The sequence below is a fragment of the Scyliorhinus torazame genome, chromosome 5 (genome assembly GCF_047496885.1).
Source record: "Scyliorhinus torazame isolate Kashiwa2021f chromosome 5, sScyTor2.1, whole genome shotgun sequence".
NCBI classification, from domain to species: domain Eukaryota; kingdom Metazoa; phylum Chordata; class Chondrichthyes; order Carcharhiniformes; family Scyliorhinidae; genus Scyliorhinus; species Scyliorhinus torazame.
Window position 1 is genome coordinate 198,709,831 of NC_092711.1, and position 25,715 is coordinate 198,735,545.

The 25,715-nt window shown below is 46.7% G+C and overlaps 1 protein-coding gene across 1 annotated transcript in view; it reads right to left on the minus strand.

Moving 5' to 3' along the window:
- Nucleotides 1–19,182, minus strand: part of btk (Bruton agammaglobulinemia tyrosine kinase) — a 141,124-nt gene extending 121,942 nt beyond the window's left edge. Inside the window, exons 1-2 of the mRNA XM_072504968.1 lie at nucleotides 19,024–19,182; nucleotides 5,308–5,412 (exon numbers count right to left, since the gene is read on the minus strand). Coding sequence (XP_072361069.1) covers nucleotides 5,308–5,412; nucleotides 19,024–19,149 — 231 coding nt within the window. The 5' untranslated portion in view covers nucleotides 19,150–19,182. The remainder of the gene's footprint in view (nucleotides 1–5,307; nucleotides 5,413–19,023) is intronic.
- Nucleotides 19,183–25,715: the final 6,533 nt, after the last annotated feature.

Genomic DNA, 25,715 nt, shown 5'->3' on the forward strand with positions numbered 1-25,715 from the left:
AGTTACTTATCCAATTGGCCAAATTTCCCTCTATCCCACACCTCCTTACTTTCTTCATGAGCCGACCATTGGGAGCCTTATCAAACGCCTTCCTAAAATCCATGTATACGACATCAACTGCTCTACCTTCATCTACACACTTAGTTACCTCCTCAAAGAATTCAATCAAATTTGTGAGGCAAGACTTACCCTTCACGAATCCGTGTTGACTATCCCAGATTAAGCTGCATCTTTCCAAATGGTCATAAATCCTATCCTTCATTGGTTTTCGTTGGAAAGACGGAGGTTGAGGGGGGACCTGATTGAGGCCTACCAAATTATGAGAGGTATGGACAGGGTTTTTCCAAGAGTGGGGGTGTCAATTACAAGGGGTCACGATTTCAAGGTGAGAGGGGGAAAGTTTAAGGGAGATGTGCGTGGAAGGTTTTTTACACAGAGGGTGGTGTGTGCCTGGAACACTTTGCCAGAGGAAGTGGTAGAGGCGGGCACGATAGCATCATTTAAAATGCATCTAGACAGATATATGAACGGGCGGGGAACAGAGGGAAGTAGATCCTTGGAAAATAGAAGACAGGTTTAGATAAAGGATGTGGATCAGCGCAAGCTGGGAGGGGCGACAGGCCTGTTCCTGTGCAGTAATTTTCTTTGTTCTTGTTCTTTGTTCAGGACCTTTTCCATTAACTTACCGACCACCGAAGTAAGACTAACTGGCCTATAATTACCAGGGTCATTCCTATTTCCTTTCTTGAACAGAGGAACAACATTCGCCACTCTCCAGACCCAAAGATCAAAGCCAAAGGCTCTGCAATCTCATCCCTTGTCTCCCAAAGAATCCTTGGATATATCCCATCTGGCCCAGGGGACTTGTCGGCCCTCGGGTTTTTCAAAATTGCTAATACATCCTTCCTCAGAACATCTACCTCCTTCAACCTACCCGCCTGTATCACACTCTCATCCTCAAAAACATGGCCCCTCTCCTTGGTGAACACTGAAGCAAAATAACTCATTCAACACCTCTCCTATTTCTTCTGACTCCATGCACAAGTTCCCACTACTGTCCTTGACCGGCCCTACTCTCACACTGGTCATTCTTTTATTTCTCACATAAGAGTAAAAAGCCTTGGGGTTTTCCTTGATCCGACCCGCCAAGGACTTCTCATGCCCCCTCCTAGCTCTTCTAAGCCCTTATTTTAGCTCCTTCCTTGCTACCTTGTAACCCTCAAGCGACCCAACTGAACCTTGTTTTCTCATCCTTACATACTCTTCCTTTTTCCTCTTGACAAGACATTCAACCTCTTTTGTAAACCATGGTTCATTTCCTCCCTGCCTGACAGGGACATATCTATCAAGGACACGCAGTATTTGTTCCTTGAACAAGCTCCACTTTTCATTTGTGCCTTTCCCTGACAATTTCTGTTCCCATCTTATGCTCCCTAATTCTTGCCTAATCGCATCATAATTACCCTTCCTCCAATTATAAACCTTGCCCTGCCGTATGGCCTTATCCCTCTCCATTGCAATAGTGAAAGACACCGAATTGTGGTCACTATCTCCAAAGTGCTCTCCCACAAACAAATCTAACATTTGGCCTGGTTCATTACCTAGTACCAAATCCAATGTGGCCCCACCTCTTGTCGTCCTATCCACATATTGTGTCAGGAAACCCTCCTGCACACACTGTACAAAAACTGCCCCATCCGAACTGTTCGACCTATAGAGGTTCCAATCAATATTTGGAAAGTTAAAGTCACCCATGACAACTACACTGAGACCTCCACACCTATCCATAATCTGTTTTGCAATTTCTTCCTCCACATCTCTATTACTATTTGGGGGCCTATAGAAAACTCCTAACAATGTGACCGCTCCTTTCCTATTTCTAACTTCGGTCCATATTACCTCAGTAGGCAGATCCCCTTCGAACTGCCTTTCTGCAACCGTTAAACTATCCTTGATTAACAATAGAACATAGAACATAGAACGATACAGCGCAGTACAAGCCCTTCGGCCCACGATGTTGCACCGAAACAAAAGCCATCTAACATACACTATGCCATTATCATCCATATGTTTATCCAATAAACTTTTAAATGCCCTCAATGTTGGCGAGTTCACTACTGTTGCAGGTAGGGCATTCCACGGCCTCACCACTCTTTGCGTAAAGAACCTACAATGTTACTACTCCACCTCTTTTACCACCTTCCCTACTCTTACTGAAACATCTATACCCCGGAACTTCCAACAACCATTCCTGTCCCTGTTCTAACCATGTCTCCGTAATGGCCACAACATCGTAGTCCCAAGTACGAATCCACGCTCCAAGTTCACCTACCTTATTCCAGCTGCTCTTTGCATTGAAGTAGACACACTTCCACCCACCTTTCTGTCTGCCGGTACACTCCTGCGACCTTAATACCCTCCTCAGTACCTCACTACTCTCAACACTGGCTTCTGGACTACAGCTCGTTTTCCTATCCCCCTGACAAATTAGTTTAAACCCCCCCGAAGAGCCGTAGCAAATTTCCCTCCCAGGATATTGGTGCCCCTCTGGTTCACTCTGAGCAACCACAGTCAATCTTTTCCGACACATATCCTTGATACTCTTCACTCCAGCAGAACCTTTGTTACAGAGTCACCAACTTGGCATAAATGAATGAGTATTGCTGAAAAAATTGCTGTAAAAGTTTTTCATCTTGCACTCATCAGAACAATCGCAAGAATACCACTGTCTGGGGAAAAATCGGCTTTATAGTGTATTTGAAGAGAAAACTGGTTGGTTGGCAAGGGGACTCTAATTGTTCGTGGCGTTGCCATGAAGAATGCACCAGTTGATGATGACTGACAGGCATTGTTTGAAATTTAAAGCAGGCACCTTGACTCTTGACGGGTCAAGGCAATATTCTGAGTTAAATTAATTAACTTGAAATTGGGTCATGCTGAATGGCATCAGCTCTTGATGTCAGGTTGCTGCAGATCCCTTATTCATTGATTCAATTCGCTCTAATAAGCTAATGATGGTCTTAGAACCATAGAAGAACAATAGAATTCCTACAGTGCGGAACGAGGCCATTATAAAACCATAAGACATAGGAGCAGAATTAGACCACTCGGCCCATCGAGTCTGCTCCGCCATTCAATCATGGCTGATATTTTTCTCATCCCCATTCTCCTGCCTTCGCCCTTAACCCCTGATCCCCTTATTAATCAAAAACTTATCTATCTCTGTCTTAAAAACACTCAGTGATTTGGCCTCCACCGTCTTCCGCGGCAAAGAGTTCCACAGATGCACCACCACCTGGATTAAGATATTTCACCTCATCTCTGTTTTAAAGGATCGTCCCTTCAGTCTGCGATTGTGCCCTCTGGTTCTAGTTTTTTGTACAAATGGAAACATCCTCTCCATGTCCACTCTATCCAGGCATCACAGCATCCTGTAAATGTCCATAAGATCCCCCCTCATCCTTCTTAATTCCAACGAGTACAGACCCAGAGTCTTCAACTGTTCCTCATACAACAAGCTCTTCATTCCAGGGATCAGTTTTGTGAACCTCCTCTGGGCCCTTTCCAAAGCCAGCTCATCCTCAGATACGGGGCCCAAAACTGCTCACAATACTCCAAATGTGGTGTGACCTCAGCCTTATACCAGAAGGATGTGGAGGCTTTAGAGAGGGTGCAGAAGAGATTTACCAGAATGTTGCCTGGTGTGGAGGGCATTAGCTATGAGGAGCGGTTGAATAAACTCGGTTTGTTCTCACTGGAACGAAGGAGGTTGAGGGGCGACCTGATAGAGGTCTCCAAAATTATGAGGGGCATAGACAGAGTGGATAGCCAGAGGCTTTCCCCCGGGGTAGAGGGGTCAATTACTAGGGGGCATAGGTTTAAGGTGAGAGGGGCAAGGTTTAGAGTAGATGTACGAGGCAAGTTTTTTACGCAGAGGGTAGTGGGTGCCTGGAACTCGCTACCGGAGGAGGTGGTGGAAGCAGGGACGATAGTGACATTTAAGGGGCATCTTGACAAATACATGAATAGGATGGGAATAGAGGGATACGGACCCAGGAAGTGTAGAAGATTGTAGTTTAGTCGGGCAGCATGGTCGGCACGGGCTCGGAGGGCCGAAGGGCCTGTTCCTGTGCTGTACATTTCTTTGTTCTTTGTTCTTTATACAGCCTCAGAAGTACATCCCTGGTCTTGTATTCTCGCCCTCTCGACATGAATGCTAACATTGCATTTGCCTTCCTAACTGCTGACTGAACCTGTACATTATCCTTAAAAGAATCGTGAAGGACTCCCAGGTCCCTTTGTGCTTCTGATTTCCTAAGCATTTGCCCATTTAGAAAATAGTCTATGTCTCCTGTCATGGGAGTGTCCCTTTAAGAAATGTTTTTGTCTTATCACATGGTTTCAGTGATGTCATTGTGTGGGTGGAGCTGGGCTGTGGCTCTGTGATGTTTTACTTTTGCTTTGGGTTTGGACTGGTTTGAACTGCACAGGTTGCAAGGCGTGTCTCTCTATCTTCATTTTAAAAGCTGTTTCCAGACTGTAACTTAAAATAGATAATTGCTTTCTTGAAGGAATTCAAACCTGCTGTTTGAAAAGGGGAACAGAGTATCAATAACAAGTCTTATACCAGTAAGAATGCCGTGTGCTGGGCCACATCTTTGAAAAGGGATATCTGTTTTTTTCTTGGATTTTGTTATTGAATTGGAACAGTTAATGGGGAATTCATTAAGAGTTATACATAGATTACTGTAGCTGTGTGGGGTCTTTATGTTTGTAGTTGATAACAATTCTTACTGTGTGTGTTTATACAAATGCTAATTAAATTCGCAGAATAAAGCTTGTTTTTGATTAAAAGTGCCTAAAACCTCTGTTGCATAACACCTGAAAGGCAGGCTCTTGTGCTCATCGTAGCCAAATCAATAAACAGTTGTGGGTCAGCTGAATTCCATAATATACTTTGGAGTTTTCTAAACCCTGGCCCATAACACTCCATTCCTCCTTCCAAAGTACACATGGACATGGATTTATCTGTAGAGCTATTCTGTTTAGGGCTGATGTCAGGAAGCACCTCTTCACATGAGGGGAGAGAAAACCTGGAACTCGCTCTCCAAAAGGCTGGGGGTCAACTTGCAAGTTCAAGACTAGGATTAATTAATGTTTGGTGGGTATCAAGACGTATAGAGCAATGGTAGTAAATGTAGCAAGGTGCACATCAGCACTGCTTTCATTGATGGTCTAATGCCCTCCAGCAATGCTCCAGTTGCCAACAGGATGATGCTACCACAGTGCTCACTCACAGGCACTAACCTGGAATGGGTACTGCCTATCGAGGGGACAGTTATCCTCAGCAGTCACTGTTTCCACGCACTTGATCTTTTCCACCTCGATTGACCCTTTCTTTCCCCCTCGTTTCTGGAGAGAAAACAGAATGACATTAAACTCTTCAACACATTACTTATTTCTCACCATCCCCTGAAGGTGCTGACTCTCTCCCTCCCCTGAAGGTGCAGACTCCCACTCCCCCTCCTCAGAAGGTGCTGACTCTCTCCCTCCCCTGAAGGTGCTGACTCTCACTCCTCCTCCCCTGAAGGTGCTGACTCTCTCTCCCCCTCCCTTGAAGGTGCTGACTCTCTCTCTCCCTCCACTGAAGGTGCTGACTCCCACTCCTCCTCCCCTGAAGGTGCTGACTCTCTCTCCCCCTCCCCTGAAGGTGCTGACTCTCTCTCTCCCTCCCCTGAAGGTGCTGACTCACACTCCCCCTCCCCTGAAGGTGCTGATGCTCTCCCTCCCCTGAAGGTGCTGACTCCCACTCCTCCTCCCCTGAAGGTGCTGACTCTCTCTCCCCCTCCCCTGAATGTGCTGACTCTCTCTCCCTCCCTTGAAGATGCGGGTGTCGGGAGGGTTGCGAGGCCATCTGTTGCAGTGTTCCCGATCGCAGGAAGAAACGCCCAACGGCCGTGACCGGCGTTTTAAAAGGCCGACCACGACCGGCCCTGTGAATGACGCAGTGCCGCACATGCGTGCTCCCTCAGCAGTGCGTAGGCCTGGAACCCAGCGAGGCAGTCCGCTTCCTCCCTACGTCAGCGCAGTGACCCAGGAGCAGATTATGTTCAAAAATCAATGAAACCTTCTCTCCAAAAGCGGCGACAGAGACCAGGTCACGTACACTGATATCACGTGGTATGGCATGAGAGAGATTCCTCAATTTTGCTACTGCCAGCAGTGCTGGTGTGAACTCCAGGGCGTCTGATGAACAACCCATTAAGAAGAAGCTGAAATCAGGAACAAAGCAGTATAAAGATGATTCATGTGTTTATTAATGTTCCATGAGAATGGCTTCCATGGGAGAAATAAGAGGAAAAAGCGAGAGGCAGAGAGACAGAGTGAGGCAGAGACAGAGACAAAGAAGCAGAGAGAAAGACAGACAGGGAATAAAATGGAAAACCATGGCATGAAGCTTACTGATTTTCAATAGTACACCTGTATTGTAACCCGGCCCCTTTAAGGGACAATCATTCACAGATCATTTGACCTGCTAGGGCCAATCGCATGAGAGCATGCGAACCCTGGCCAATGGGAGGAATGTAAGGGGCCTGGCGAGCAGGGGCCCAATGCGTGTAGACCTGGGAGTCAAGGCATAATGACCTGTAATTCAGGTGCTTGTTCCAACAAATCACTTTATTATTTAAAAAGCCTCCTCGTTGATACCTTGCACTATTACAACCCACATACTAGCTTACATAATTGTTCCTTAACAATTGGAATGCCCTCCCTAACAGCACTGTGGATGTACCTGCATCACATGGACTGCAACAGTTCAAGAAGGTAGCTCTCCACCACTTCTTCAAGGGCAATTTGGGGTGAACACTAAATGCTGACCCTCAACGCATAAATTAATTTTTTTTAAATTTCCATCTTTAATTTCCTTAATTATTTTTTTATGAATTTAGAGTACCCAATTCTCTTTTTCCAATTAAGGGGCAATTTAGCATGGGCAATCTACCTACACTACGCATCGTTGGGTTGGGGAGGTGAGACTCGCGCAGATACTGGGAGAATTTGCTAACTCCTCACAGACAGTGACCTGGTTCCAGGATTGAACCCGGGTCATTGGTGCCATGAGGCAGCAGTGCTAACCACTGCACCACCGTGCTACCATTTAATGTCCTTAGTTAGCCACAGATGCTGCATCCTTCTCATGGAGTCTTCCTGCATCAGCCCTCGCCGTATGTTGCCCTGAGGGAACACTTGCAGCGGGCGGTGGAGAAGCTGGAAAATCGCAGCCTTTTTTTTCCAATGGAATATATCTTTGTTGGGAGTTATGACATATGTCCTTACTGCTATTCCTTACAGTCTATTACTGCTTCTCGACTGTCTTATCTTCTAATTCATTTTCCCATTCCACTTTAGCCAACTTCAAACCTTTGTAATTGCCTCTAATTTCAGACCCATACTTCTCACCCTCAAACTGAATTTGAAATTCCATCATGCTATACTTTTACCAAGGTCCTTTATTATGAAGGCATTCATTAATCTTGTCTCATTACTCATTATCAGGTCCAAATAGTCTATTCTCTGTTTGGTTCCAGAACATATTGTTCGAAGAAACTATCTCAAAGACACTATTTGAACCCATCCTCCAAGTCAATTTGTCCAGTCTATATTCCGATTAAACTCTCCCACAATTATTAAAGCACCTTTCTTTCAAGCCCCAGAATTGTTTGATGCATTTTCTGTGTTGGTAGTTTCAAAATCAATAGTTTTAGTGTGACTATCATTTTGTAGTCTGAATTAATATGTAATTTAACATTTTCTGCTAAATTGACAGAAGTCATTATTGGAAGCTAGCCAGATTTGTTAAATAGACAGCTTCATCTTGAAACAATTAAATAACAAGTAATTCAATAATGGATGTAACCTGCTCTCCCGGCACTTCGCGATCTGGATCCCGCTAACAATGGGCGAGACCCAGTCTCGCAGAGTTAAGCCAGTTTAGAAACCCACTTAACTGATGCCGGATCGAACAGCCACCCGGCATCTATCAGCCTCGCCAAGGAGACCCCAGCCGGGTACCGTTTATCACTGGTTCTCACAGAGACCAGATGGAACAGCACTTGAGATGGTGGAGGAAGGGGAGGGGGTATTCCCAGGTGATCGGAGGCCTCTGGGTGCTAGGCCTCTGGGCAGGGTGGCATGTTGGCACTGCTGGTGCCACAAGGGCACCTTGGCACTGCCCTCCTGGCACCCTGAAAATTCCACCTGTTGTGCTGGCAGTGCCACCCAGGTGCCAGCCTGGCACCATCAGGGTCTGGCAGTGTCAAGGTGCCAGGCTGACATTTTGTCCGCACCGGGGATTGGGCCCAGGGATATCCTACCCATGTGAGGTGAACAGGGTGGCTAAAGTAGATAAATATCTTGTACCTAGGATAGAAGATTTATGTGCCAATTAGGCCGGAGGTTTTAAATGTGCCAAGCTAGATTTAGGTTAGGCGTACCAGCAGCTTCAGTTGGAAGAGGAGTCAAGAATACTATAAATACCCAAAAAGGCTTGTTCCAGTATACAAGATTACCTTTTGGTATCTCATCGGCCTGTGCGATATTCCAGCTCAAAATGGAAAGCCTTTTGCAGGGAATCCTGAAGGGTGTCATGTATCTGGACAATGTCCTAGTGACAGGGGCAACACTAGAGGAACACAGAGCGAACTTGGAAGAAGTCCTTAAGAGGTTTAAAAAAGCTGATATTTGGTTAAAGCGGAAAAAGTGCAGGTTTTAGTCTGATGAAGTCACATATTTAGATTTCAGAGTTGATGCAAAGGGGTTACACCCGCTTGAAGATAAGATAAAGTGAATCAAAGGGGTTCCGGAACCAAAGAATGCATCGGAATTGAAGTCTTTTCTAGGGGTGGTCAATTATTATGGCGCTTTTTACCCAACCCGTCGACCAATTTGGCACCCTTGCATCAACATTTTAAAAAGCACCAGTGGGAGGAAGCTCAAAGGAAGCCTTTTGATCAGGTCAAGCAGGCCCTGCAGTCACCAACGTTACTGGTCCATTTCAACCCGGATAAACTCATTGTGGTTACTTGCGATGCATCTCAGTATGGAATCGGTGCAGTAATCTCACACAACATGGAAGATGGTGTGGAAATGCCTGTCGTCATTGTATCCCAAACACTGTCAGATGCTGAAAGGAAATATCCCCAGATCAACAAAGTCTCTCCGTCATTTATGCCATAAAAAAATGTCATCTACAGGTTGACAGTCCACATTTTACCATTGTCTTGGACCATAAATGTTACTTGGCATTTTTCGTGAAGGTAAACCCATCCCACCAATAGCTTCAGCCTGAGTGCAAAGATGGACACTGCTCTTGACGGAAGATTCGTAAACTTTTCAGCATAGACCGGGAACCCAAATATCAAATGTGGATGCTTTGAGCTTCCATTACCACAAACAATTTACGAACCTCCCACTCCGCAGGAGATTGTCCTGGCTCTAAATTTTCTTGATACTTTACCTATTTCATCTGGCCACAATACATTATGGACCAACAGAGAGTCTGTGTTGTCGAGAGTCAAGAGAATGGTCCTAAGGACTGGCATTTTGAGAAGACAGAACAGATTAGGCCAGTCATTTTCAAACTCAGGGTCGCGACACCCGAGTGGGTCGTGGGCGGGTGTCGGGAGGGTCACGAGGCCATCGGTTGTGGCGTTCCCGATCGCGGGAAGAAGTGCTCAACGGCCGTGACCGGTCCCGAGAATGACACAGTCCGTGCATGCGTGCTCCCTCAGCAATGCGCAGGCTTGGAACCCAGCGAGACAATCCGCCTCCTCCTGACATCAGCGCACTGACCCAGGAGCAAATTATTTTTTTAAATCGATGAAACCTTCTCTCCAGAAGCGGCGGCAGAGAGCAGGTCATGCACATTACGTCACGTGCTCTGGCGTGAGAGAAATTCCTCCATTTTGCAGCTGCCAGCAATGCTGGTGTGAACTCCAGGGCGTCTGGTGAACAACCCATTAAGAAGAAACTGAAATCAGGAACAAAGCAGTATAAAGATGATTCATGTGTTTATTAATGTACCAATGCAAATCAGGATGCAAAGCTCATGTGTGTTACATGCAGGGAAGTACAGGAAAATGAAAAATTAAAACCTTCAACACTTCAAAGGCATTTGAAGGCTAAGTTCGAGGACAAATGACTTAATTTTTTTCAAAAGATGCAGTGAGAACTTAAATCATCAGCTGAAGTTCTCAGGATAAATGTTCTCTTGAATGACAAAGCTGGTGAGATTGTAAGGACCAAGCAGGCTCAGCTGCCACACTGAAGGTAAACAAAAATGGTAGGTCATGAAGTTTGGGGGGGGTCGTGTGTCACAAAGGTCAGCCGGCGTGGGTCGCAAAGGTCAGCCGGCATGGGTGGTGAAGGTCTGCCGGCGTGGGTCCCAAAGGATGGTCGTTGGTACAAATGGGTCCCGGGCAAAAAAAGTTTGAAAAACACTGGATTAGGCCCTATATGCAACGTAGGGATGAAAATCAGTCCTCAGGGTTGCCGGGGCGGCAGTAACTTAACCATAACCATACCATAGAACTTACATTGAAGAAGGAGGCCATTTGGTCCATTGAGTCTGTACCGCCTTTGGAAAGAGCGCCCTACTTAAGCCCACAACTCCACCCTATCCCCATAACCCTGTAACCCCACCTAAACTTTTGGACACTAAGGGACAATTTAGCATGGCCAATCCACCTAACCTGCACAACTTTGGACTGTGGGAGGAAACCGGAGCACCCGGAGGAAACCCACACAGACACGGAGAGAAATGCAAACTCCACTCAGTCAGCTGAGGCCGGAATTGACCCCGGGACCCGGGAGCTGTGAGGTAGCAGTGCTAATCACTGTGCCACCGTGCACAGCCTTACAGAATGAAACAGTAGTCGCCCGGGGAAAGGTCTGGCCGGGAATTTGATATGGTGACCAGAGATCAACAAGGACATCAAAAGTATAGTCAATCGGTGTGCATTCAGTTAAAAAGCCCTCAATTCCACCTTTTTATAATTTTTCATAAAAATATATTAATTGATGAGTGAAAGGGTGTGAATGTTATCTATGTACTTTAGTTAGGCTATTGACAAGGTCCCTCATGGCTGACTGGTACAAAAGGTAAAGTCGCATGGGATTTGGGGTATGCTAGCTATTCTGTAACTAATGCTGTTCCACAAGGATCAGTTCTTGGACCACTGTTGTTTGTAATATATAAAAATGATCTGGAGGAAAATGTAGATGGTCTGATTATCAAGTTTGCAGATGATATTAAGATAGGTGGAGTTGCAGATAGTCAAGGGAACTGATAGAGAATATATCAGAATATAGATAGATTGGGGAGTTGGGCAGAGAAATGGCAGATGGAATTCAAACTTGTCAAATGCGAGGTGATGCATTTTGGAAGATCAAATTCAAGTGTGAATTATACAGTAAATGGCAGAACCCTTAGGAGCATTGACATACAAAAGGATATGGACGTTCAGGACCATAGTTCCATGAAAGTGGCAATGCAGGTGGATAAGGTGGTCAAGAAGGCATACGGCATGCTTGACTTCAGCTGCCGGGACACTGAGTACAAGAGTTGGCAGGTCATGTTACAGTTGTATAAACTTCAGTTCGGCCACATTTGGCCACATGTCCAGAAGGACATGAATGCTTTGGAGAGAGTGCAAAGAAGATTTACCAGGATGTTGCCTAGTGTTAGCTATGAGGAGAGGTTGAATCAACTCGGATTGCTTTTGTTGGAAAGATGGAGCCTGAGGGGAGACATGATTGAGATCTACAACATTACAAATCTGGATCAGCACAGGCCGAAGAGCCTGTTTCTGGGCTGTAATGTTCTTTGTTCTTTGTACATACCCTGACCTCATTTTCTGGTGTACTCTTACATTTCCAAACTACACTCTAGTTAACATTAGCATCACCCTGCACAATTACCATGTCCTTTCCCTTTAGCTTTCCAAATCTCATCTCATGTGAAACTTTCGTCAACCCCCTCCTCCCCAGAAACCACCCCCCCCCACCTTGCCCCGCCCCATCCCAACTCTTTAGATTAAAGCTCACTTGGCATCACATCAGCACTGATATAGTTTTACAGAGAACTAGTCAGAGATACCTGTGGGTGTTTTGTCAGACAGACAGCTGGAGCTGGCAGGACACAAATTTCACTGACTAGAAGTGTGCCCTGCCAGAGTGGCAGTAGAATGGACCCCACCATATGGGGAAAGAAGACCTGGAAAAGTACGCTTAAAGGAGGACCTCAAGAGTGGAACACCATCTGTACTGGAGTGAAAGAGATTGCAATGGACTGGAGCCATTGGTGGAGTCTCGCTGCCCATTTTCCCACACAGACTGAAGCAATTAAGTTTATGTAAGTAAGTCTACTGCCTTGGTTACAATTTGCCAGGACACTGGTCCTGGCACGGTTCAGGTGAAGACCATCCTATTGAGACAACTCCTGCTTTCACCAGTACTAGTCCCAGTGCCCCATGAATCAAAACCCATTTCTCCCTCACCAATCTTTGAACCACGTATTTAACTCTCTAATCTGATTTATCCCATTCCAGTTTTCTCGGCGCTCAGGCAGCAATCCAGAGATGATTACTTTTGTAGTTCTGCTTTTTAACTTAGTCCCCAGCTGCTCATACTCCCTCAGCAGAATCTCTTTCTTAATCCTACCTATGCCTTTGGTACCCACATGGATCAAAACACCAGGATCCTTCCCTTCCCGCCCCCAAGTTCCTCTTCAGCCCTGAGTGGGTATCCTAAACCCTGTCACCAGGCAGACAGCATAACCTTTGAGGCCCCCACTCTTGTCTGCAGTCAACTGTTTCTATCTCCCTAACTACACTGTCTCCTACTACAATTACATTCCTTTTAACTCTCCTCCACTTGAATGGCCCATACCATGATTCACTGGTCAGTTTGCTTATCCTCCCAGAAATCTCTGCTCTCACACAAGCTGCAAGGACGTTCATCCTGCTGGACAATTACAATTCCTCTGTGTAGATATCTTTTCAATCCCAAAGACCAGCCTCATTCACAGTCATACCCTGACCATGGACTAAATCAGAAGTACCTAGCCTTTGGGGTGCGACTACCTCGTGGAAGTAAGCATCCAGGCAACTTTCCCCCTTGCTGGTGCATCACAGTTAGCAGCTCAGACTCCAGCTCACCAACTTGGAGTCAAAGTTCCTCGCGCTGCAGACATTCATGGCAGATGTGGTTGCTATGGATCACACTGATGTCCACCAGCTCCCACATGTTATAGCTGCAACACAGCACATGCCCTGCCATCATTGTTCCAAAAACAAAGGATGTGCATCAGGGCATGGTGAACATAGATGGAGCCGTACACTTGACGGCCCATTGGCACTTATGGCTGGACATTCATGTTGAGCTTTTAAAAATGGCTGGCAGGTCCTGGATGCAGAAATCCCACAGTCATTTGGGGAAAGTGCCATTTTTGGCAGCACGAAGTGCGGGAAGCTTCAAATGAATGCAAACACGTGAATTACGAGCAGGAGTCAGCCACTCAGCCCCTCGAGCCAGCTGCAATAAGATCATGGCTGATTTGATTTTGGCCTCAACTCCACATTCTCTCCACCTCCAATGGGCAGCACGGTAGCACAAGTGGCTAGTACTGTGGCTTCAGAGCTCCAGGGTCCCAGGTTTGATTCCCTGCTGGGACACGGTCTGTGCGGAGTCTGCACGTTCTCCCCGTGTCTGCGTGGGTTTCCTCCGGGTGCTCCGGTTTCCTCCCTCGGTCCAAAGATGTGCAGGATAGGTGGATTGGCCTTGCATTAGTGTCCAAAAAGGTTAAGAGGGGTTATTGGCTCATGGGGATCGGGTGGAAGTGAGGGTTTAAGTGGGTCGGTGCAGTCTCAAAGGGCCGAATGGCCTCCTTCTGCACTGTATGTTCTATGTTCAATAACCTGATCAATATCTAACTACCCCTACCTTCAAAATATTCCATGACGATACCTCTACCTCAGAACCATCTCTGAGGCAGCAAACCCAAACCCAGAAAGACCCTTTGAACTCTGTGCTGAGTTCAAACAGACCACTTTTTCATTATTTGAAAGACCGTTACCCGCAGTGTGAGAGTCACAAATTTATGTAGGAGGCATTAACACTCTTGAAGGAGGGGGGTGGGTGTGGGGAGAATTAGGTCAGTTTAAGTTTCTGAACCTGAAGTGCTTTAAATACCCAGCCCTTTAAAACAGACAGTGACCCAAGCCGGGAATTGAACCTGGGACCGTGGAGCTGTGAAGCAACAGTGCTACTCCATGTGCTACCATGCTGCCCCTATTTTGTTTTGCTACTATTTTAAAGTTTTGATTGGGTTTCATAGTTATTTTCAGTGCCAAGTTTATATTAGTGATAGTTCCCTTCGATGATTAGAAGTTAATTTATTTTTCATCTCTACATGATGTCTGCCCATAGTGGACACTGGGGGAATGGCTATGGACATGCCATGGAGGGTTTGGCAAGCATGGAGGCAGCATGGATAGACAAAGTGGGGATGCTGGCATTGTGGTGGTGCAAGGGGGCATGAGGGGACATACAGGTTGGCATGGGGGTTATGAGGGGGCATTGGTGAAGCAGCATGGGGTTGGTGGGGTATGAGGGGTGGCATGGGGGTGGGTGAGGGTGTGAGGGGTGAGAGCTAGAGGGCCTAGCAGCCTCTTACACAATTAGGCAGAATTTCTCAGAGAACAAAGGCAGACCACATAGGCACCAACGATATAGGTAAAAAACAGGATGAGATCCTACAAGCTGAATTTAGGGAGTTAGGAGTTAAACTAAAAAGTAGAACCTCAAAGGTAGTAATCTCAGGATTGCTACCAGTGCCATGATCTAGTCAGACTAGGAATGTCAGGATAGATAGGATGAATGCGTGGCTCTAGAGATGGTGCAAGAGGGAGGGATTCAAATTCCTGGGACATTGGAACCGGTTCTGGGGGAGGTGGGACCTGTACAAACCGGACGGTCTGCACCTGGGAAGAACTGGAACCGATGTCCTGGGGGGGTGTTTGCTAGAGCTGTTGGGGAGAGTTTAAACTAATGTGGCAGGGGGATGGGAACCGATGCAAGAAGTTGGAAGGTAGTAAAACAGGGACAGAAACAAAAGGCAGTAAGGGGAAAGTGTAAGGCAGAAAAGCCATAGTCAAAAATCAAAAAGGGCAACAGTACAAGGTACAGTGACTGAAGGGAGCTCAGTGAATAGGAGCAGGAATACTAAAAGGAATAAAACGGGAAGTGAAAACATTAATGGTAAGCGACGCGGCAGGTTGTTACATGAAGATATGGGTTCAACGACAAGGAAAATTAGGAGAAAGGTTAAGAGGAAATATAACTTAGGAGAGGTTACTGATCGAGGTATTAAGATTCAGAACAGAGGTAAAAAAGCCAACATAAGTGTACTTTACCGGAATGCTCGTAGTATTCGGAATAAGGTAAATGAGTTGATGGCGCAAATCGTCGTGAATGACTATGATTTAGTGGCCATTACTGAAACATGGTGAAAGGATGGCCACGACTGGGAGTTAAATATCCAAGGGTATCAAACTATTCGGAAGGACAGAGTGGATGGTAAGGGAGGTGGTGTAGCTCTGTTATTTAAGGATGACATCTGGGCAACAGTAAGGGATGACATCGGTGCTATAGAGGATAAGGTTGAATCCATTTGGGTGGAAATCAGGAATAGTATGGCGAAAAAGTCACTGATAGGAGTAGTCTATAGGCCACCAAATAGTAACATTATGGTGGGGCAGGCAATAAACAAAGAAATAACTGATGCATGTAGAAATGGTACAGCAGTTATCATGGGGGATTTTAATCTACATGTGGATTGGTTTAACCAGGTCGGTCAAGGCAGCCTTGAGGAGGAGTTGAGAGAATGTATCCGCGATAGTTTCCTCGAACAGTATGTAATGGAACCTACGAGGGAACAAGCAGTCCTAGATCTGGTCCTGTGTAATGAGACAGGATTGAATCAGGATCTCATAGTTAGGGATCCTCTCGGAAGGAGCGATCACACTATGGTGGAATTTAAAATACAGATGGAGGGTGAGAAGGTAAAATCACGCACTACTGTTTTGTGCTTAATCAAAGGAGATTACAATGGGATGAGAGAAGAACTAGCTAAGGTAGACTGGGAGCAAAGACTTTATGGTGAAACAGTTGAGGAACAGTGGACAACCTTCCAAGTGATTTTTCACAGTGCTCAGCAAAGGTTTATACCAACAAAAAGGAAGGATGGTAAAAAGAGGGAAAATCGACCATGGATATCGAAGGAAATAAGGGAGAGTATCAAATTGAAGGAAAAAACATACAAAGTAGCAAAGATCAGTGGGAGACTAGAGGACTGGGAAATCTTTAGGGGGCAACAGAAAGCTACAAAAAAAGCTATAAAGAAGAGTAAGATAGATTATGAGAGTCAACTTGCTCAGAATATAAAAACAGACAGTAAAAATTTCTACAAATATATAAAACAATAAAGAGTGGCTAAGGTAAATATTGGTCCTTTAGAGGATGAGAAGGGAGATTTAATAATGGGAGATAAGGAAATGGCTGAGGAACTGAACAGGTTTTTTGGGTCGGTCTTCACAGTGGAAGACACAAATAACATGCCAGTGACTGATGGAAATGAGGCTATGACAGGTGAGGACCTTGAGAGGGTTGTTATCACCAAGGAGGTAGTGGAGGGCAAGCTAATGGGGCTAAAGGTAGACAAGTCTCTTGGACCTGATGGAATGCATCCCAGAGTGCTAAAAGAGATGGCTAGGGAAATTGCAAATGCACTAGTGATAATTTACCAAAATTCACTAGACTCTGAGTGGTCCCGGCGGATTGGAAATTAGCAAACGTGACACCACTGTTTAAAAAAGGAGGTAGGCAGAAAGCAGGTCATTATAGGCCAGTTAGCTTAACTTCGGTAATAGGGAAGATGCTGGAATCTATCATCAAGGAAGAAATAGCGAGGCATCTGGATGGAAATTGTCCCATTGGGCAGACGCAGCATGGGTGCATAAAGGGCAGGTCGTGCCTAACTAATTTAGTGGAATGTTTTGAGGACATTATCAGTGCGGTAGATAATGGGGAGCCAATGGATGTGGTATATCTGGATTTCCAGAAAGCCTTTGACAAGGTGCCACAGAAAAGGTTACTGCATAAGATAAAGATGCATGGCATTAAGGGGAAAGTAGTAGCATGGATAGAGGATTGGTTAATTAATAGAAAGCAAAGAGTGGGGATTAATGGGTGTTTCTCTGGTTGGCAATCAGTAGCTAGTGGTGTCCCTCAAGGATCAGTGTTGGGCCCACAACTGTTCACAATTTACATCGATGATTTGGAGTTGGGGACCAAGGGCAATGTGTCCAAGTTTGCAGACGACACTAAGATAAGTGGTAAAGCAAAAAGCGCAGAGATACTGGAAGTCTGCAGAGGGATTTGGATAGGCTAAGTGAATGGGCTAGGGTCTGGCAGATGGAATGCAATGTTAACAAATGTGAAATTATCCATTTTGGTAGGAATAACAGCAAAAGGGATTATTATTTAAATGATAAAATATTAAAACATGCTGCTGTGCAGAGAGACCTGGGTGTGCTAGCGCATGAGTCGCAAAAACCTGGTTTACAGGTGCAACAGGTGATTAAGAAGGCAAATGGAATTTTGTCCTTCATTGCTAGAGGGATGGAGTTTAAGACTAGGGAGGTTATGCTGCAATTGTATAAGGTGTTAGTGAGGCCACACCTGGAGTATTGTGTTCAGTTTTGGTCTCCTTACTTGAGAAAGGACGTACTGGCACTGGAGGGTGTGCAGAGGAGATTCACTAGGTTAATCCCAGAGCTGAAGGGGTTGGATTACGAGGAGAGGTTGAGTAGACTGGGACTGTACTCGTTGGAATTTAGAAGGATGAGGGGGATCTTATAGAAACATATATGATTATGAAGGGAATAGATAGGATAGATGCGGGCAGGTTGTTTCCACTGGCGGGTGAAAGCAGAACTAGGGGGCATAGCCTCAAAATAAGGGGAAGTAGATTTAAGACTGAGTTTAGGAGGAACTTCATCACCCATAGGGTTGTGAATCTATGGAATTCCTTGCCCAGTGAAGCAGTAGAGGCTCATTCATTAAATGTTTTTAAGATAAAGATAGATAGTTTTTTGAAGAAAAAAGGGATTAAGGGTTATGGTGTTCGGGCCGGAAAGTTCGGCAATCTGATCCCCGACAATACTGCCCCATTACAAACACATCCCGACAACACTGCCCCACAATAAACACATCCCGACAATACTGCCCCACTACAAACACATCCCGACAATGCTGCCCCACAACAAACACATCCCGACAATACTGTCCCACGACAAACACATCCCGACAATACTGCCCCATTACAAACACATCCCGACAACACTGCCCCACAACAAATACATCCCGACAACACTGCCCCACAACAAACACATCCCGACAATGCTGCCCCACAACAAACACATCCCGACAATACTGCCCCATTACAAACACATCCACAAAGATCAGCCATGATCTCATTGAATAGTGGAGCAGGCTCGAGGGGCCAGATGGCCTACTCCTGCTCCTAGTTCTTATGTTCTTATAAACAGCCTGTCTTGGCACTCGCCCACCTCTTTGACCACCTGTGGGCTGCCTCCTAAGGTGACAAGGCCCACCTTGCTCCCCCCAAATAAAACTGTAAGTGCAAGGGGTTTGGAGACGGGTCTGTTGAGTTGGGAGATTACCCAATGGTAACAATCTGGATCCATAGTGTCCACAGGGGAGAAGGAGAGGGAAGTGGGAGGACAACAAAGTCAGATTGAATGTGGTTATCCTCTAGGAGCCAAGCTGCAAATATAGATCAAGACAACTGTTGGAAAGTCACACTTCCTGCAGTTCAGAGCATTTCTGTGGTTATTACCTGTGGTTAGGCTGAGTGAGAAACCTTTAACAACGCACACTTACCATTCGCTCACTGTCATATTCATAGTAGGAGATTCTGGTGTCGGTCAGGATGAATAATCTCTCCTTATAGTTGAGTGGTGAGGTCTTTTTCTTCTGCTGTGATCTTTTAATGAATACCTCCTCCATCAGTCCGTTCAATGGGAGCAGATAATGCGGTGAGATCCTGTCAGAGAGAAATAGGCAGTACTTGGTCACCCAGTAACCAAAGGACACAGGCAACCAGCGGTAGCCATTAGACAACTGATCGATGAATGTCTATCATCCCTCAGCCCAGGTACACTTGTCCCTACCTTAGTCCATGCCCACTCATTTAATCTCCTCCCATGGCTCATGATTTACCAATACCTCAATATTCCAACTTGCACGCTGACCCATGAATCGGGCCTGTCCGCGTTTGAGGATAATTCTGCAATGTTGCTAATGGGTAAAGTCTTAGCTCCACTCTCGATGTCAGGACTGTCTTTCGAAACTGCCCTCAAAGATTCTCCAGTTACAGCATTACATTTCTCTCTGACAGGATCTCACGGCATTATCTGCTCCCATTGAACATTACATTAATCACTGGGGTAGGATTACGATGCAACTTAGAACGGCTCCATTGCAAATAATTGGGACAGGATTTCAAACCTGGCCTCAGTTCTACTGCAAACTGGGAAATTATGGTATAGATTGATGGGGAGGGGGGAGGGAGAAAGAGGGGGAGGGAGGAAGAGAGGGGGAGAGCAGATGGAGGGGAGGGGGAGGGGGAGTGGGGAGGGAGAAAGAGGGGGTGGGAGGGGAAGGGCAGATGAGGGAGGGGAAGGGCAGATGGTGGAGGCAGGGAGGGAGGGGAGGTAGGGAGGGAGAGAAGGTAGGGGGAGGGAGAAAGAGGGGGAGGGAGAGAGGGGGAGAGTGGATGGAGAGGAGAGGGAAGGGGATGTAGGGGAGGGGGAGGGAGGAAGAAGGGGGGGAAGGGAAGGGCAGATGGTGGAGGAGGGGATGGAGGGAAGGGAGAGGGAGAAAGAGGAGGAGGGAGGGGGAGAATGGATGGAGGGGAAAGAGAGGGGGAGAGCAGAGGGAGAAAGGGGATGGAGGGGAAGGGCAGATGGCGGAGGAGGATCGGGAGGAGGAGGAAGAGGAGGGAGGGGGAGGGCGAAAGATAAAGAGCGGGAGGGAGGGGAAGGGAAGATGGTGGAGGACCGGATGGAGGGGGAGGGAGGGGAGATATGGGGTAGGGAGGGAGAAAGGGAGAGAGGGAGGGAGGGAGGGAGGTTAGATGGAGGGGAGGAGGGAGTAAGTACGGGGAGGGAAGGGGAAGGGGAAGAGACTGTCATCGAAAATTAACTGGCTGTAAATCTTCAAAATATCAATTGATGTGCTCCAAGATGTCTTAAGGAGGTATAAAGATACCTTGCACAAAGAATTGAGGTGAATTAAGGGGTTTAAATTAGTGTCTTCAAACCCCTTGGAATTCAGGGAATTCCCAAGGTGATTGTTTACCTTGATGACGTGCCAATCACCACAGTATACCAGAAGAACACATGGCCAGCCGAGAGGAAGTATTACAGATGTTTTGTGATGTATGGATCCACCTAAAATACAAAAAATATACTTTTCAGACCTCAGAAGTGCTGTATCAAGGACTTTGCATTGATGCGACAGGGTTACACCCCTTGGATGGAAGGTTCAAGGCCATACGACACCTGCTGCACCCAAGAATAGCAGCGACCTGAAGACTTTTCTTGATACGGTATTAAGACGGGGGTTTATTTCAAATTTAGGCACAGCATTTCCACCATTACAACAGCTATTAAGGAAATCAGCCTTCTGAGTTGTAATGCAAGCATTGGTGTCTTCAAACCTCTTGGTGCTCTTTGACTCAGGAAACCAACCATGCTGACAAACACATCCCGACGATACTGCCCCATTACAAACACATCCCGACTATACTGCCTCAAAGCAAACTGATCCCTGGTAGAGGCGGGTACAATTTTTTCCTTTAAAAAACAGTTAGACAGATACATGGAAAGAGTGGGAATAGAGGGATATGGGCCAAATACGGGCAAGTGAGACTAAATTAGTGATAGAAACAGGGCGGCATGGACAAGTTGTGCCGAAGAGCCAGTTTCCATGCTGTCAACATCTATAACTCTATAACACTGCCCCACAACAAACACATCCCGACAACACTGCCCCACGACAAACACATCACGACAATACTGCCCCACGACAAACACATCCCGACAACACTGCCCCATTACAAACACATCCCGACAATACTGTCTCACAACAAGCACATCACGACAGTACTGCCCCACGACAAACACATCCCGACAATACTGTCTCACAACAAACACATCACGACAATACTGCCCCACGACAAACACATCCAGACAATACTGCCCCACGACAAACACATCCCGACAACACTGCCCCATTACAAACACATCCCGACAACACTGCCCCACAACAAACACATCCCGACAATACTGCCCCACGACAAACACATCCCGACAACACTGCCCCATTACAAACACATCCCGACAATACTGTCTCACAACAAACACATCACGACAATACTGTCTCACAACAAACACATCCAGACAATACTGCCCCACAACAAACACATCCTGACAACACTGCCCCACAACAAACACATCCAGACAATACTGCCCCACAACAAACACATCCCGACAATACTGCCCCATTACAAACACATCCCGACAATACTGTCTCACAACAAACACATCCCGACAATACTGCCCCACGACAAACACATCCCGACAATACTGTCTCACAACAAACACATCCCGACAATACTGCCCCACGACAAACACATCCCGACAACACTGCCCCACAACAAACACATCCTGACAATACTGCCCCACAACAAACACATCACGACAATACTGCCCCATTACAAACACATCCCGACAATACTGTCTCACAACAAACACATCACGACAATACTGCCCCACGACAAACACATCCCGACCACACTGCCCCACAACAAACACATCCTGACAATACTGCCTCACAACAAACACATCCCGACAATACTGCCCCACAACAAACACATCACGACAATACTGCCTCACAACAAACACATCCCGACAATACTGACCCTAACAAACACATCACGACAATACTTCCCCATTACAAACACATCCCGACAATACTGTCTCACAACAAACACATCACGACAATACTGCCCCATGACAAACACAACCCGACAACACTGCTCCACAACAAACACACCCTGACAATACTGTCTCACAACAAACACATCACGACAATACTGCCCCACGACAAACACATCCCGACAACACTGCCCCACAACAAACACATCACGTCAATACTGCCTCACAACAAACACATCCCGACAATACTGCACCACAACAAACACATCCCGACAATACTGCCCCACAACAAACACATCCCGACAATACTGTCTCACAATAAACACATCACGACAATACTGCCTCACAACAAACACATCCCGACAATACTGACCCGAACAAACACATCCCGACAATACTGCCCCATTACAAACACATCCTGACAATACTGCCCCACAACAAACACATCCCGACAATACTGCCCCATGACAAACACATCCCGACAATACTGCCCCACAACAAACACATCCCTGACAATACTGCCCCATTACAAACACATCCTGAAAATACTGCCCAACAACAAACACATCCCGACAATACTGCCCCATTACAAACACATCCCGACAATACTGCCCCACGACAAACACATCCCGACAACACTGCCCCACAACAAACACATCCCGACAATACTGCCCCACGACAAACTCATCCCGACAATACTGCCCCACGACAACCACATCCCGACAATACTGCCCCACAACAAACACATCCCGATAACACTGCCCCACAACAAACACATCCCTACAACACTGCCCCACAACAAACACATCCCGACAATACTGCCCCACAACAAACACATCCCGATAACACTGCCCCACAACAAACACATCCCGACAACACTGCCCCACAACAAACACATCCTGACAATACTGCCCCATTACAAACACATCCCGACAATACTGCCCCATTACAAACACATCCCGACAATACTGCCCCACAACAAACACATCCCGACAACACTGCCCCACAACAAACACATCCCGACAATACTGCCCCATTACAAACACATCCCGACAATACTGCCCCATTACAAACACATTCCGACAATACTGCCCCACAACAAACACATCCCGACAATACTGCCCCATTACAAACACATCCCGACAATGCTGCCCCACGACAACCACATCCCGACAATGCTGCCCCACAACAAACACATCCCGACAATACTGTCTCACAATAAACACATCACGACAATACTGCCTCACAACAAACACATCCCGACAATACTGACCCTAACAAACACATCCCGACAATACTGCCCCATTACAAACACATCCTGACAATACTGCCCCACAACAAACACATCCCGACAATACTGCCCCATGACAAACACATCCCGACAATACTGCCCCACAACAAACACATCCCTGACAATACTGCCCCATTACAAACACATCCTGACAATACTGCCCGACAACAAACACATCCCGACAATACTGCCCCATTACAAACACATCCCGACAATACTGCCCCACGACAAACACATCCCGACAACACTGCCCCACAACAAACACATCCCGACAATACTGCCCCACGACAAACACATCCCGACAATACTGCCCCACGACAACCACATCCCGACAATACTGCCCCACAACAAACACATCCCGATAACACTGCCCCACAACAAACACATCCCTACAACACTGCCCCACAACAAACACATCCCGACAATACTGCCCCACAACAAACACATCCCGATAACACTGCCCCACAACAAACACATCCCGACAACACTGCCCCACAACAAACACATCCTGACAATACTGCCTCACAACAAACACATCCCGACAATACTGCCCCACAACAAACACATCCCGACAACACTGCCCCACGACAAACACATCCCGACAACACTGCCCCATTACAAACACATCCCGACAACACTGCCCCATTACAAACACATCCCGACAATACTGCCCCACAACAAACACATCCCGACAATACTGCCCCACAACAAACACATCCTGACAATACTGCCCCATTACAAACACATCCCGACAACACTGCCCCACAACAAACACATCCCGACAACACTGCCCCACAACAAACACATCCCGACAATACTGCCCCACAACAAACACATCCCGACAACACTGCCCCACAACAAACACATCCCGACAATACTGCCCCATTACAAACACATCCCGACAATACTGCCCCATTACAAACACATTCCGACAATACTGCCCCACAACAAACACATCCCGACAATACTGCCCCATTACAAACACATCCCGACAATGCTGCCCCACGACAACCACATCCCGACAATGCTGCCCCACAACAAACACATCCCGACAATACTGCCCCACGACAAACACATCCCGACAATACTGCCCCATCACAAACACATCCCGACAACACTGCCCCACAACAAACACATCGCGACCATGCTGCCCCACAACAAACACATCCCGAAAATACTGCCTCAAGGCAATCTGATCCCCGACAATACTGCCCACAACAAACTCATCCCGACAATACTGTCTCACAACAAACACATCCCGACAATAGTGCCCCACAACAAACACATCCCGACAATACTGCCCCACAACAAACACATCCTGACAATACTGCCCCATCACAAACACATCCCGACAACACTGCCCCACAACAAACACATCCCGACAACACTGCCCCACAACAAACACATCCCGACAATACTGCCCCACAACAAACACATCCCGACAACACTGCCCCACAACAAACACATCCCGACAATACTGCCCCATTACAAACACATCCCAACAATACTGCCCCATTACAAACACATCCCGACAATACTGCCCCATTACAAACACATCCCGACAATACTGCCCCACAACAAACACATCCCGACAACACTGCCCCACAACAAACACATCCCGACAATACTGCCCCATTACAAACACATCCCGACAATACTGCCCCATTACAAACACATCCCGACAATACTGCCCCACAACAAACACATCCCGACAACACTGCCCCACAACAAACACATCCCGACAATACTGCCCCACAACAAACACATCCCGACAACACTGCCCCACAACAAACACATCCCGACAACACTGCCCCACGACAACCACTTCCCGACAATACTGCCCCACAACAAACACATCCCGACAATACTGCCCCACGACAAACACATCCCGACAATACTGCCCCATTACAAACCCATCCCGACAACACTGCCCCACAACAAACACATCGCGACCATGCTGCCCCACAACAAACACATCCCGAAAATACTGCCTCAAGGCAATCTGATCCCCGACAATACTGCCCACAACAAACTCATCCCGACAATACTGTCTCACAACAAACACATCCCGACAATACTGCCCAACAACAAACACATCCCGACAATACTGCCCCACAACAAACACATCCCGACAACACTGCCCCACAACAAACCCATCCCGACAATACTGCCCCACAACAAACACATCCCGGCAACACTTCCCCACAACAAAACACATCCCGACAACACTGCCCCACAACAAACACATCCCGACAATACTGCCCCACAACAAACACATCCCG